Source organism: Dromaius novaehollandiae, chromosome W, assembly GCF_036370855.1.
Source record: "Dromaius novaehollandiae isolate bDroNov1 chromosome W, bDroNov1.hap1, whole genome shotgun sequence".
Taxonomy (NCBI): Eukaryota; Metazoa; Chordata; class Aves; order Casuariiformes; family Dromaiidae; genus Dromaius; species Dromaius novaehollandiae.
The window spans coordinates 41924014-41939231 of NC_088130.1; the positions used below are offsets into that span (position 1 = coordinate 41924014).

The following is a 15218-nucleotide window of genomic DNA, read 5'->3' on the forward strand; positions in this document are numbered from 1 at the left end:
GCATATGTTGGCTGATTTCCCTTCTACCATATATACTTAATACATAATTTGCTGCATTTCCATGGGTCTGAAATTTTACTAATTGAGGTGGTTGTTCCTAAGCAATTGTCCAGTCGGTCACCTGTGGCACAGCCCCACAATGAAAACATTTTAAAAGCTAAACACAGCACTTTCCAAAATAGGGTGTACAGAACAGATAGAGGGAGGTGGCTATGGACTGGAAAACAACCCCTTCTACCATAAACCCCTGGCAATAGCAACTGCTGCCTTCTGGGGCTGCACTCAGCAAGGTGAAGCAGTGGCTCGGTGGGTCACCTAGTTGCAGGATTGCCAAACTCAGGGACCAGCCCCAGGCTGACCTCTGGGCAAGCAGTACCTGCAGGCTCATGCCTCTCCACCACAGAGAGCAGGGCAGAGCCCAGCGCTGCCAGCGTCCCAGGCTGTGAGCCCGGCCTGGGCTCCTGGGTCTCGGGCAGTGGGAGGCACACGGCTGAACACATCCTAGGTGAGACATCATCACTGCTCTGCAGGGTCACATTAATATTTACTTATCTTCACTAGAACTACATTTTTGAAATACATGTTATACACCTTAGAGACTTAGATATTAGAAAGACATTATAAATTCAGACCTTCTTGGGAAAAATATTAAGAGTATGGACATTATTTCCATCCAAAATCTAACAGATACTTACATACATGTGAGGCATCATCTATCAGACTCAAGTCAAACAACAGACAGACCAGAATAAGCTGTCAAATTTAAAGCATATTGTTTATGGATTTGGATTAAGCCTAAAAGTGTTGCTTAGCAAAAACAGATTGTCGAAACTACTGTAAACAATTTTAATAATACATTTTATTGTACTACACATATTCAAATGAAATTTATTTTAAATACTCTCTTATAATTCCCTATAAAATCCTAAATAAAAATTAAATATTGATTACCTGCAGTAGTCTCCTTGTTTAGCCACCTGGGCCAACGAGAACAGACAGTCAATAGTTGCTAGGTGACCAATTGCTTTAGACACAGGGTGATAATGTTCACTAAAATGACTATAGCAAAACAGGGAAAAATAAAAGGAGAAGAAAACTAATTAATTTCATATGGATACAAATGCATTGTCAATATATACCCCATGCATGTTTCTCACAGGGTTCTTACCCTGTTCTTCAAATCTCCCAGCAATGTATTAAGTTACAATATGAGGACACAATCTTATTCAAGACAGACTTCATGTTCCTTTTGTAACAGCGATTTTTTTTTTAAGCACGAAAAACACAGGCAAAACGAAATTAATCAGCTTGTATTTAAAGGGTCTGCAGTTGATCCTTGCTGCCTAATCAGGTAGTATGCCACTGTTTATGACAGTGGCAACTGAATCCATCCCAACTGCCAATTTACTTCTATGATAAATTACAGTAAATAAAAAAAAGTGCCTGGACACAGGAGTTGTCTAGAATTTCAGTAAAATATGGTTATTACAATAGAAAACTCAAGAATTCATTTTCAATTTATGGTACTGTTTCCCCCAGTACAATAATGAAGTTACCAAGAGAACAGTTTTCAGTAGACTTCAATCTCTTAGCCTTCATGAACTTATTTTCCCCTCTCCTAGTCTCAAAGTTACAACGGGGAAATATAAAACTACAAACTCTAAACTGGGAAACAGAAGAGAAACAGAAGCCATACCAAAGTAGCAAAACTGCAGAGGAGAAAAAAAAGAAAAAAAAAAGGAGGGGGGGGTGAGGAAGAAGCAAGCTCTCCCACAGACAGGTTTTCCATTCCCAGCACTGAAAACAGCAAAGTAAATATGAAAAGTAGCAGATCGAAGTGAGGAAAGGTTAACATAGATCTATTCAAACTTACATGACTAATTTAGTGACAAGAGTTATTTAATTAAACTATTTTTATAGTATTGCAAAGCCAACGCAGCCACAGAAGAGTGAGCTGGAATGTTTTTCTAGTTCCTACCAAATTAACAGAACTGTTAGGTTCCTACTAAAGGGCAAAATCTCAGCCTCAGTTATATCCATGTCACTGCAACTCAACAGGAGCTGGGCACCAATTGAAGGGATGGGAACGTACAGCTCTGCACCACACGCGGGGCCTGCAGTCTTTACAGAACTGATGGCAACGCATGAGCCACAAAGGATGGAGCTTAACTTCTACACCTCGAGAGGATTTTGAAGGGCTGATAGTAAGAAGACACATCTTAACACTTACAAAGACAGAAAATCTATTACAGCAGTCAGCAACTAATCCTCATAGGTCACTTTTAGAATGCAAAGTCACTTTAAAACAGTAATATTTCAAAACATTGCTAATGTCTAGGACAGGACTGGCCAACCTGTGGCTCTAGAGCTGCACACAGATCACAGATACTTCAAGAGCAGCTCCAGGCCACTGCTACATCATGACTGCCAGCAGGACTATGCTGATGGTTAATCAGAGACTGTCAGTGAACACAGAAGAGAATTAACAGAGGCTACTGAGGGCACACTTGCACATGACAGCTAAGTTACCTGCAGTTAGAGAGGTTCTGTTCACCTTACTGCCCCTCCTCTGGCCCCAACCACATGTATCCAACCTCTCTGTCCTCAACAACTGATGCTCCAGCAGCAGAGCCTCTTCCGAAAGCTAAGTAAAATAAAATGTACTTGGGTTTTTGTAGGGTCGGCTTAATTCCCACTCCTGCTCACTCTCTGACTGCAGAGATACCAATGTCCGTGCATGAAAGAGGGCAGGGGAGGGGAGCAAGTCTGCTGATTTTGGCAGCAATGAGTCTCTTCACCAACACAGATGTAATAGCACTCAGGAACTCACACCCTTAAAGCCATATGACGTCTAGCCTGATCCCATTCTGCAATACAGAGGTGGGACCCTGAGGGAAACACATTATTCTCTGCCATCCATGAACCAATGCGAGAGCAGTCAACCCTCACCTTGGATGTCAGAGGGGCTGGGCTGCATCTTCTAGAAGTCCGTCATATGAAGATTTTGGAGTGTTGCCCTAGGAATTTTGACCACTCCTTTCTAAGAGGTACATGACAGACTGGCTTTGTCTGTCCAGCATTTCATTCAGTAAACAGAGTAGAACTGATGTTAAAAAAAATGCAGTATTTTTTGAAGACGACAACTACAGGCAAGATCATTAACATATGAGATATACAGTAATTAGAAGGTGAGGATCAGACTTTGGCACAATAACATTTATCCACAGAAGTTTAACGTGATGGTAGATCACAGAGGGTTTCAGCAGTGCCATTTTGAAGATCCTTTGGCTAAAAAGTCAAATAATTTCTTTTGAAACTCTAACCTGATACAAAAGTTCTCACATGCCCACTGTGAGGGACAATACTACTTTGGTTACTGTCTAGCAAAGAGATTAACAGGCTAACAGGGTTAGCATATAAAATATAGGGCTATAGAGAATCATATTCACACCCAAGGGATTGCCTGAATATTTTATTTTTATTTAATTTTTTTTTAAACAATGGTACACTTACCAGGGAAGCCATACTGTATTTCAACTAATATTAAAAGTGAATTTGATTAGCTTGTATAATGAATTCTCTTTTCTTCTCATTTATCTTGTATTTGAATAATAAAACCTCTGGATACAATTTCACGCATTTATAGTCAGTTGCATTTTCAGGTTCTTAGTGCTGTGATACTAGTTTTCAAATTTAGAGAGGCATTTTATTTATTTAATACTGTATTTTCATCAGAATTTCAAAGTCTTGTGGAGATATCCCTGCCGGCCTCAGTCTGCAAGGGTCTCACCTTCAAATACTTTAACTTCAAGGACAGTATTCTAATTTACCATATCTTTCAATTAAGTTGTCTACAACAAACCTAATTATCAACTTTAGTATTCTTTCCTAGACAAATACTTTATTGCTACGTGAACAGAAAAAGAAAGATAAATAACTAAATAAAATGATGGAACCTGAATCTACTTTTTAAACTCACTCTAGAAAATTTAGCCATTCAGCATTGCAGTCAAGGACTAGCTGCTCCCGGAGCTGATTCAGATGTCTGTAATTTTCTATAATAAAAGGAGAGTGGAAACGGCTGACAGCTTTTGTGCTGGAAGAGAGAAAAAAGCCAAATAGGAAATCAAGGTTACTAAGCAATCAGTTATGCCATCTACATGGAAAATTAGACTAGTTTTCTCATTCTCTGTGAGCCTTGAAATGGATGTAAAAAAGAAATGTTCTTTTATTGTGCTACCAAACTCTATTGATTCCAATATTCTGTATTGTGAATAAAGTGCTTGGTTACTGCAGCACGGCCAATTCAGAAAGCTTTTATAATGCTTTTTGCAATGTAGCATGTATCGCTGAAGTATACAGCTTACAAAACTCTGTTCAGCAATATCCTGCACAAATGGATGACCTTTTTTGTGACTGGGTGACATATACAATAAACTCCGAGAGAAAATTTCCCAAAGATGACTTTAAAGAGGAAAATTTACCAATAGCCTGACATAAACTTCGTAAATACAGACTGTCTTGCATGGATACTAGCTTCCATTTGGGGCACTTGCTATTTATTTATATATTTTTATTAAGGGCCCTTTTTGGCATTCCCAGACATTCTTTTACAAGATCCAGATAAGCTGTAATTTGCTCTTCATGGTCTTAGTTCTGGATAGTCTATGTGCTTTGAATATTAAAACTTTGCATAAGTCAACAGAATAGCATAAGTAAACAAAATAACATTTCAGAGTTCACCTCTTTCTGGGTTAGATAATACTAAGGAGTCTCCTTGGCTCTCTAAGACCTAAGTAATGGTGCTAGCTGTCTGTGGTCATGCATTATAACATTAAGGTATTGTTTAAGTAATAACATAAAAGACTAAGAAAAAAGCCAATTACATAATTCAGTCCATCTCTGTTTCATTTACTGTTAAAAGTCTATCTAAAAATTATGCTTACATAACACTAATCACAAAAGCAAGCAAAGCCTGTGCATACGAGAGTAAAATGACATCTTACAGACACTAAGTTTATTGAGATGCACAAACCATCTTTGCACAGCTACCTTTACATTTCTGAATAAATATAAGCACAATTATGATTTTATGAGATGGGTGGCTTGTACCTACAAATTACAGGTGCAGTTGCATCAAGATCATAGTTTTGACACCAACACACATCATTTGAAAGACCAACCAAGTAAAATTACATTAAGTATCTGCTGTGTTAAAACAAATGTTTCAAGAACCCCAGTTTTTTCTGTTTGCTTTTAAATAAAATTTATTATGACAATAAATTAAAATGACAATTTTGTATGGTTGATTTTCAGTTTAAAAATAAGAAACATATGGAGAAAGCAGAATATATACAGAATTAGCTTTAATACTAAAAGACACATTTTATTTTTGCTTATATATTAGAATACAAAGACATTTTACATACCTGCTAACCATAACCCAGGTAGATGGCACAGAAGATATAAGGGAATTCTTGACTTCTATCATAAACTACAATAAACAGAAACATAGTATTACACATCACAGTTAATTAGGGAGACTACAGAAATATATTCTTCAGCTATGAAGTCTGCATGTATCAGAGGAAAACCACATTCAACCAACCTGCAGACACTGTGTGGGCCACAAGTTGACAAAGGTCTTTCAATAGCAGTGTAGTGTATGTCCTAACTTGCTTTTGGTGGAAAGAAAGAGCAGCTCCTTTCCCGAGCCGTTCTCCATCCTGCTGTCCTGCCAACGCCTCTTCTCCGGCCTGCCATTCCTCCAACCACTAAAACACTCTCCTCACCTCCCTCCTACCAAGCCAAAAAGAGACCAAAACCAGACCAAAACTAGTAAGTCTTGCCTACCTGGCCTTGCATAGAATCAGCACACAACTCATTTACGCAGACTCTACGCTATACGCCACACCTGTACTGAGGTTACTCCTTATCAGCGAGACGTGCCTTGCCAGCTAGGGATCAGTGATTCACCCTCAGCCATAGTTACCCATGACATTTCACAAACAAGAACTCAAAACCTCAAATGCTAGCACTGTATCTAAAGTACATTATTTCTAAATTAGATCTGCTGGGGGTCAGGAAGGGAAGGAACAGGGGAAAACAGTAGTAATGGTAAGAGGTTTAGAGCAGTGAAAATTATATAATGTGCTTATTGCAGTGCCTTACATGATTCATGTCAGTTATCTTTATAACATTAGCCTGAGGTGTTAAGACTTGAAAGAAATGAGGCATTCTCAAATAAAAGAACTCAGCTGCAAAATGAATTCCTAGCAGAGATTAGATTAACCTGGAACCAGATCACCTTTACAGCAAACCATCAGACTCCCATCTAACAAAATTTTTCTATTACAAGTCAGTACGATTTAGATAAAACCTTCCCCACATCAACAGCACTGGCAGTAATCACCTTCAGGTACAAACAAGAAGAAAAATCCCAACATGAGCACAAGACTCCACAAAGGACATAATACACTAGTTCACCTAATAAGCCCTTAAAATACTTGATACATTGGAAATCCTGAAACTGCATAATACATATTAGATAAAAAGGCTGAAAATAGGTAGAAACAGAGACCTGCAAAGATTTGAAAATGAGAAGAGCCAACCGCTGCCATCACTAGTATTGTTGCTGCTGTGTTGATATTACTGCTTTTTCTAAAGCTCATTCCAAGACAATTATATATGCTGTGTTGATAAAGGGGAAGAAAACAAATCACACCATGTTTATGTCTATCCTGGATGCCTGACTGAACTCACACCAGCCTAAATTAACACATCCAGTTCAATTGCCTGCTTAGTTTGTACAGCGAGTGAGGAACAAGCAAGAGATTGCGATTTCCTTCAAACCAATGAAAGCATTAGCTTTTTCATCCTTTAATTCTTAGCTCTATTAGATAAATAATTGCCATATTTAATGAACTTGAACCAAAGCACTGCTAGTGTCAAGCACAAACCAAACATTTGTCAAGTATAGCAATTTCTCTCTAATCCCTGCTTGAAACACATAGCAATGCTATCCGGACAGCTCTCTGTCCTGTTTAGTGGCTACAATGAATTACATTAGAGGTCTGGAAACAGAAGATAAGATGGATATGGGTGTAACCTCGTATTTTGAAAAGAAGGTATGCGTCAACTGGAGCTTCATCAGAGCTCCAACAGGAACTTTGTACCAAATTTAAGTTAACAACCTGCGGGCTGACTCTCAAAATCTAACCATGTATTCATAATTATGGGCTTGGGGGCACACATTAAGCACCTAATAATTTAATTTTAGTTGTCTCCAAGAAGGCCTTTTCCCTAAATACATGTTCTGAGTGGGGAGATGTATAGAAAAAGTTCCCTGCATCTTCTCTCTCTTCCAGAACTAACAGACCATAAAACCGCTTCTGCACGAGTCTGTTCTTCAGAAGCGTTCAAATACTACAAGAACTTGAGAAGAATACACCATACAGATCTGAAAGGGAACTCAACTCAAAGACCTTTTGCTATACCTGTGCTCTGCTCTTCCCATACAATTCCCTTACTATCACTTTCATTCCTTTCGTGCCTTTCCTTACCTCATTGCCCATCTTCTGCAACCGTTCCTCTACTGCCTCTTTTTGGTGTCTCTGAAACACCCATACCAGATGCAATTGGATAACAGTATCCATAATCTCTTCAGCTCCTTTTAAGCATATACCAAGATAGATCTCTGCCTACAATGGTTTCTGAGCTGTCCACTACTACAAAATCCCCCTCACCTAAAAAATCTCCACAGCGAATGGTAGTTTCTAAACATTCTCCAGTACAGTTCACATCTACCTGCCTGCCCCCACTCTCTTCTTCCTTTGAAGTCATCCTCTTCCTTCCTCCACAAAGGGTCTTCACCCCCCTCTCAAACCTCCTCCTCTAAGAGGAACCTTTCAACTCCTGGCTCTTGTCCTCCTCACACAACATTCTAATACACACTTCCATGCTTCCTCTCAGACTTCAGCTTCCATGCTGACAAGTCTACCCAACCCTTTGGCTACGTTTCCTTGCTGCTCAACTTTCCCATCAAAAGCACTATTCACATGAGGTCTTTATCAAATGCTGCTACATCTAATTCCTCCATTACTGCATTCTCTCTCACTTTGAGTATTGCCTTTCTGCCCCTGCCACGTCTCTTTGGCCTTTCTTAGCCACCTAGTTCACCAGCATGACAGGAGGCTGCTATCAGCTCCTTCCATCCCCATCATCACTCTTTTACCCCAAACTCTCATTCTATTTCCTCACTCCTTCTCAGTCTCCATTTCTGTTCTCTAGTCTATGGGCTTTCCCCCAAGATTTCTTCCTCTCCGTTTCAAAGTGACAATGCTGAAAGGAGCAATGAGGTAACATTGTTCAACTCCCCCGCAAACCTGCGTGGATCTGTCATCTCTTTTTTTGTGCTGAGCTTGTTGGCTCACTGTAGCGCAGCCTGTCCACACTTGCATAACATCTGGCACACAAATGCTCCAGTCTGCAACCAGTGCTTTTAAGAATTTAAAGTAGTAAAATAACACTTATCATTCCTTAATACTGTTCCTCCTCTCTCCCACCTTTCAAATTACAGTCTTAATTGCTACTCAGAAAGTCATTCTACCATTCTTCACATTAACCTAATGCTATGTTTCCTCAAGATTTGCTGAAGATATTTCAGCACATAATAGCCACGTAATTAACATTGCAAATATACATGTATTTCCATAGATACAGAAAAGCAAAGCATTACTGAACCAAACTCAATTGCGATAAGTGTTTTTATTCTTTAGCTCACTAAAATAACAGAGTAAAACAAATAAAAAAGTGACACTGTCAGAATAATGTTATTCAAAGTGGTACAAGAGAGTATTTTCAAATGACCTCATCAACTATCATGGTATGTGAAAAGACTCCTAGCAAGCCTAAATTTTTAGCTAATTTCCAGATATGCAAGGATACAGTTGTACAAAATAGACACCATATTACCTCTTGACCAGAAACTGTAACATACTCTGCAGAAGGATTCTTTATCTGTTTACGTATTTCCAGCAGATGTAATTGGATTTTAGAAAGCACATCCAAGATTTCCTCTTTCTTCTTTCTGATGACAGGGAAGTCTGTAAGGTCTTTGAACAGTTGGGTTTTATCTCCAGACCTATCCACAGAAAATATAAGATAGAATAATAATAAAAGCACAGATATACTCCCCAATTCTACTGTGTTTTTATTCATTATTCTCACTTAACACTAGCTTTACTCCCTTCTAAATACAGCTTTTCTGGTATTTGATTGTGTGTACAGCACACGTACTAAAAGCTGCCATACACATTCAGTACATAGCAAGGCTACTCAAGACGAAAAAAAAAGAGTTATTCAAGACTAACCCATATTTCTGTTCCTTCCTTTCTACTCTATTACATTACATTCCTTATCCTGTCCCCAAACCTGCCAAGTCTTCTTCTTGTCTCATCTGAATTGAATCCTTCAGCTTTCTGTTTGTTCTCCCTTGGCCAAGCAAGAAAAAGGAAGAAAGCACAAGACAGACAGATCCTTTTTCTCTTGCTCTTTTGGAATTTTAATTTTGGAATGCAATTGCTGCTCCAACCTGGAGCATCCCAAGTGAGGACAAAATCTTGATCACTATTAAATGTGAAGCTCTAGATAATCTCTATACAACATGTGAACAGAGATTTTCCATAGATTTAGAATTTGGCCAAATTTGAGGCACATTTTCATGAAGTTAGTAGAGAAAAAACCCTCCCACAAGGCCTTTGTCAAAGCAGAATGTTATCGAGAGTTTCTCAGAGTAACTTCCTTCTTTTCTACAGAAAAGATTAACAAGAACATTTTTTTAATATATGCAAAACAATGCTCTTTTCTAGTCTCAGATAATGTCAGAGAATGACAAAATTGTTTTGGCTGTGCCATCTCAGCTCGGGATTGAAACCTGGAATAGAAAATGCCATTCAAATGTTTAAAATTGGGAAGTCAAAAAAGCCAAAAAATAAGGTTGTCATCAAAAACAACAAAAATTTAACTTATTTAAATAAGCATCAGGCAAACAATAAGAAGCAGAGCCATCGGCTTTAAGTTAATCCAAAAACACATTTGCACTTTAGAGCAAGTGCAAAAATGTACCGGTTAATTACATAACTACTATGAAATCTATTATTTGGAGAGCAAGTAATTAGCAAACTGAAAGTCATAAAATATGGAGTTAATAAAGTCTTGTGTTGTACCTAGTTCAATACCCCTTGGCCTGAGAGTGAAACTACAACTGGAACCAGTGACCAGACAGATAACACAGAGCTAAGCTTTGATTTCTGATCACATGGACATAATCATTATATAAGTGACAGTAAAGTCACCATTTTAAAATACAGTAATAATTTTTAGAAACGATTTTGTGCTAATTAGACCTGTTTCCATGGGAATGAGAGGAAAAAGATAGCTAGTAGCCAGAAGCTGATTGTGAAGACTCTGTCACTACCATGTGATAACTGCCTACCAAAATCTAAAAGTTGACAGTTTAAAAAAGTAAAATAAAACAAAACACCAACCCACAACAAAAACTCTGGAGCAGAGAGATGTTCTTGAAAAGCACTACAGATTTTTACGAATTCACATCTATACCACATAATAAAACTAACACATGATGCAGTATATATATGTGTGTGTCTGCATACATACATATATACATACATGTCTACATATATATGTATATATGTCTAAAAATGGTCATCAGAATTATGCTAAAGAAAGGTTTTTCAGCCCAAATAATATTGCCACACAAGTTTGAGACACATAAAGGCCAAAAGGTAGGTTATTCAAAAAGTCATCTCAAATAAATTCAAATAAAGTCTCTGTATTCTGCAGATGAAAATATGTTCTATTTATACTATCATATCTTCTATTTAAAGCATATTCTAGTCATCATCAACATAATGATAGAAAAATAACTTTTTAAACCTACCTACAGTAAATCTGGTATCATTAAGATAAAGTCTGCTTTGTCATAACCTGCCACAACTATAACTGGATACCACATATCAGTATCAATCTTATAATTCCATCTGTCAAACGGGACAAAGCAAATATTTCTACTCTTTTCAACTTCAAAATTAATAGACTTCACATCTGTCTGATTCAGGAGCAAATAAAGGCAGTTCTAGACTTTACATCTGTAAATTTTTTCCATCTCAGCTGGAGAAAGATAAAAAGATCTTACAAATAAAACAGAAGTTCATTTTTAATGTGTTAGGAAAAAAACCTGATTGATGACTTTGCTGCCTTAATATAAATACACATTAAGCCTTTATGCTGCATCTTTCATCAAAGAACCTCCAAGTATATAACAGTAACTAAATCTCATACTACATGTACAGAAATGTTCAAGAAAGTTAAATGAAACTTGCTCACAGCAGGAAAGCTTAGGAGATCTCAATGTAAAACTCATGACATTCATTTCGTGTTCAGAATGTCCTTTCAACATGTTATATAAACAAAACTACACTGAGAGGAGATCAAAACCCTGCAAGTCAAGTACTCAGAAAGGTTGGCTGTGCAAGCCAAACGTGCTTCCCTTGTGCACAGCACCAGGAAAGAACCTTTTATTAGATGATTTTATACTATTTCTTCTGAAAGACTGACTTTTACTGGCCCCAAGATCCTCCTCTTAAATTCTGTCCCTCACAGGCTTTTATACACCTCTCCCTTACTGAACTCATGTTCTTGCTTTATTGTTCTGCACCTTTTCCCTCTTGCCTTATTCTTCCTGGGCTTAGAAGGAGGATCTAGGGATAATAATGGAGGTAGCAGTTCTTCAGAAGAAACAGTATATAGCAAATTACTTAAAGACATTATGCCTTATAATATATTTTTATTACAATCTAGCATCCTCTTCCTTTCTGTACCATTTTTATTTTGTGGAACAAGAGAAGTCAAAATTAAGATGACAGGGCATACAAACTCCATACTTTTAGCTCTCCCATCCAATATCATAAGCACCCTCTTGTTCACAAGAAGATCAGGCAAACAGCACCAGGCAAAATATTTGCGTCCCTTGTTTAACTTTAAAAAAATAATATAAACTGCAGAAAGCAACAGCCTCTGCTTTAACTATATGCAACTATACACATATAAATATAAAACCAAAAATATAAAACGAAGATGTATTAAAATGAGATGCGTAATTTCTATAACACCAAGTACATTCTGTCAGAACGCTTATGAGGCATGGAAGATTCATCTATTTTCTCTACTTACTTGGCTGCTTCTTCATTAAGTATCTTTAAATAATGTTTTACTGGGGAGAGAAGTTCTGGGATTTCCAATATTGTGTTTTGTAAAAGAGGAGTTTTCACATAAGAATGTATGACTGGAACAAGAGCTTGAATTTCCATCTCCAGACGAGACAGGGTGCTGACTATCAAGAAGAACTCTTGGGTTGAACACTGAGAAGGGAAACAATGTCTAAATCATTACAGTGTATTATATTTTCATTAAATCCTGCAGGCTTTTCTTTTTTTTAAATCAGACAAAATATATTTAAAGCATACACACTGTAATGCAACTAGACAATCTTATCACATTCAGAAGGTTAATAAGACATGCTAATTGTTTTAGCCATTGTCCTTAGGAATCAATCGAGGGTACATCTCTGTTATTCCTGTTGCTGGATGAATATATGCATAGCAGACAAAACAAAGAGCAGAAAAATGGGCTACTAATGCACAAACAGCAAGTAAGCAGGTTGAGCAATTTCATGAGTGCCACAACTTGTCCATGAGGGCCTGTGCATCTGCGTGCTCTCATCTAAATCCTCAGGCTGCAGTTCTGGCACGAGAGGGCTTGGAAAAGCAAGGGTGGCAACAGGGAGGGAGAGTTTTGGAACAACACCACAGAAAGAAAAGAGAAAAATCTACAGAAAGAGGAATCCAGCAGTCACTGCTTAAAGTGCTTGTTGTTGTTGTCAACTTCAGTCTCTGCTGATTACACCCAGGTCTATAAGATGAGATGGACCCTACCACAGGGATCCTAGTACCTCCACGGGATGGGGCCCCATTTGCACATTTCTGGATAAAGAATTGAGGATAAAGAACTCACTAACCTGGTCTTCATCTTTCATCCTCTCCTCACTACAGAAGTATGAAAGAGATTCTCCTATCTCCTTTATGCAGTTGGCCAGGGTATCACCAAAAAGGAGTCCCCCAGAGCACTCCTCGGAGCCAAGTGAAATAACCTACGACGCTTTCATAGACTGCTTCCCGATGCCCACAGAGTAGGAAAAACAAATATGGGTTCCTTTAAAGCAGCAGCTTCTCAGAGAGAAACAACTTATGTACTCTTCTCTCCCTTTTTTTTTTTTTTTTTTTAAAAACCATTAATATTACTTCTGATGCAGCTCAAATATTTTGCTATCAGATTCTTCTCCTTAGTGTCAGCAGAGGCTGTTACCTTTGGCTCATTTTCAAGAATTAGCCATCAGGGTCAGGATTTTGCTAGTAGTTAACAACCCCACAACAAAACAACTTACCTCCTGCTACATTCCTGCCTCCCCCTTTCTGTTTCCCCATTCAACATTCAGTTAACCTAAATTCCTCATGCCTCACCTCGAAATTGGATAATACTCATTCTCTCTCTGAAATTGCTTTTACAGAAGTAAGTTTGCATTTGTGCAACACTGTATTTGAATGCCAACTGAAAACACAGCGCTCTGAAACACTTGATGCCTTCAAACCCTGCTGACTTCAGCTGGACTCCAGGACACTCAGAAGGTTTGGAAAAAGTTGTCCACAGATAATCATACTGATATTTTTTCATAGCTTACTGATCCGTAGAAACAGTTTGTGTTCAGTCCTCTGAATTTCTCTATTGGCTGATTGACAACACTGAAGAAAAGTTTATTTTCCTCATCTACCCCGAGGATGCCGGGAAGGGAGCAGGATATACCGAACACAAAGGTGTCTTTGTTCTATGTTCTCTGTAAGCCACATTTGTTGCCTCTTTCTCTTCCTACATTTTTCTCTCTCCTTCCTAGGCAACATACAGTCTGGAATTTGATTTCTGGTCAGTATTTGTAGTAGTAATTACATCACTGATCACAGCACATGTAGGCTTCAGTGAACCAGCATTTCATCAAACACATGTAATTTTTTATTTCATCATCCCTTCTCTTAATTTCCTCTCCAGAAGTAAATTTCTGTTTCTCTCTTTCCTCCTCATGCCCTTATGTAAGAACTAAAGCAATTCTCCCATCTATTAGGTTGTAGCTAACTCCTCCTGAATGACTTCTCCTCCCACACGTGGAAGCAAGTACTAGCAAAAAAAAATGGGTTGAAAATAAATATTAACTCTCCCTCCCCAAACATGTTAATCCTGAGATAAACTTGCTCAGTAATGCCTACTAGCCCTTCAGAACATGAAGGCTGGCTAAACCCGACCTTCTGAAAAATCATAAAACATACAATTCAAGTACACTCCAGTTACAGCCTTAACTCTATTCTCATTAAATACACATCAACGTTGTGACCAGTGACAGAAGAGCGGCCCCTGTGCAGTATGAACTCAGAATAAAAAGACATATAAGCCTGCAGCCCCGGCAATCTGCTGCAGATACTGGAAGTTGTAAGCAACTGTCAACGATAAGGCTAGAAAGAAAAATTTTAAGGTTAATTGCAGTGTTCACTTACGATTGTTCTATCATAAAGGCTATGAAACAAAAAAAAAAAAAAAAAATCAAAGAAAAATCATTCCCAACTACTTAAAATATATTCTATCACCTAGGTCAGTAAATGCATCGGAAGTTATCATAAAGCCAAAGGTATTTTAGATACCCTCCAACAAACCTGAAACACAGTTGCATGCTACAGAACAGAACTCATTATTACCAGCCAGGTAAGGTTGAGAGAGACTTACTAGAGAAACATGCAATTTAATCATGACATTTCAGAAGGTCAGAGAGCTAAGATTGCATTCTGAAAGTTTTTGGAAAACTTAAGATCACCATTCCTTCAGATCTATGGAGCTTAAAGATAGAAGAGACCATTAGATGCTCTCCCTGCAACTGCTCAGTTCTTCTGTATCAGTTTTCTTTTGTCTAGTCTTGGGCTTTTAATGTTCCAAGAAACTATGTGCTTACCACTTCCATTCAGAAACTAATCCACAAAGCACTAAATCTCATCACATAGAAGTTTTGTCTGACAGCCTAAATTTTCCTTCCATTAAATTAA

At 38.0% G+C, this 15218-nt stretch overlaps 1 protein-coding gene across 4 annotated transcripts in view; it reads right to left on the reverse strand.

The window, feature by feature from the left end:
• Positions 1–15218, reverse strand: part of LOC112983664 (DNA mismatch repair protein Msh3) — a 118872-nt gene that overhangs the window by 33930 nt on the left and 69724 nt on the right. For all 4 annotated transcript variants that reach the window (XM_064500066.1, XM_064500065.1, XM_064500063.1 and 1 more), the window contains exons 14-18: positions 12253–12440; positions 8974–9142; positions 5430–5494; positions 3980–4096; positions 952–1059 (exon numbers count right to left, since the gene is read on the reverse strand). In XM_064500066.1, the coding sequence (XP_064356136.1) occupies positions 952–1059; positions 3980–4096; positions 5430–5494; positions 8974–9142; positions 12253–12440 (647 nt within the window). The remainder of the gene's footprint in view (positions 1–951; positions 1060–3979; positions 4097–5429; positions 5495–8973; positions 9143–12252; positions 12441–15218) is intronic.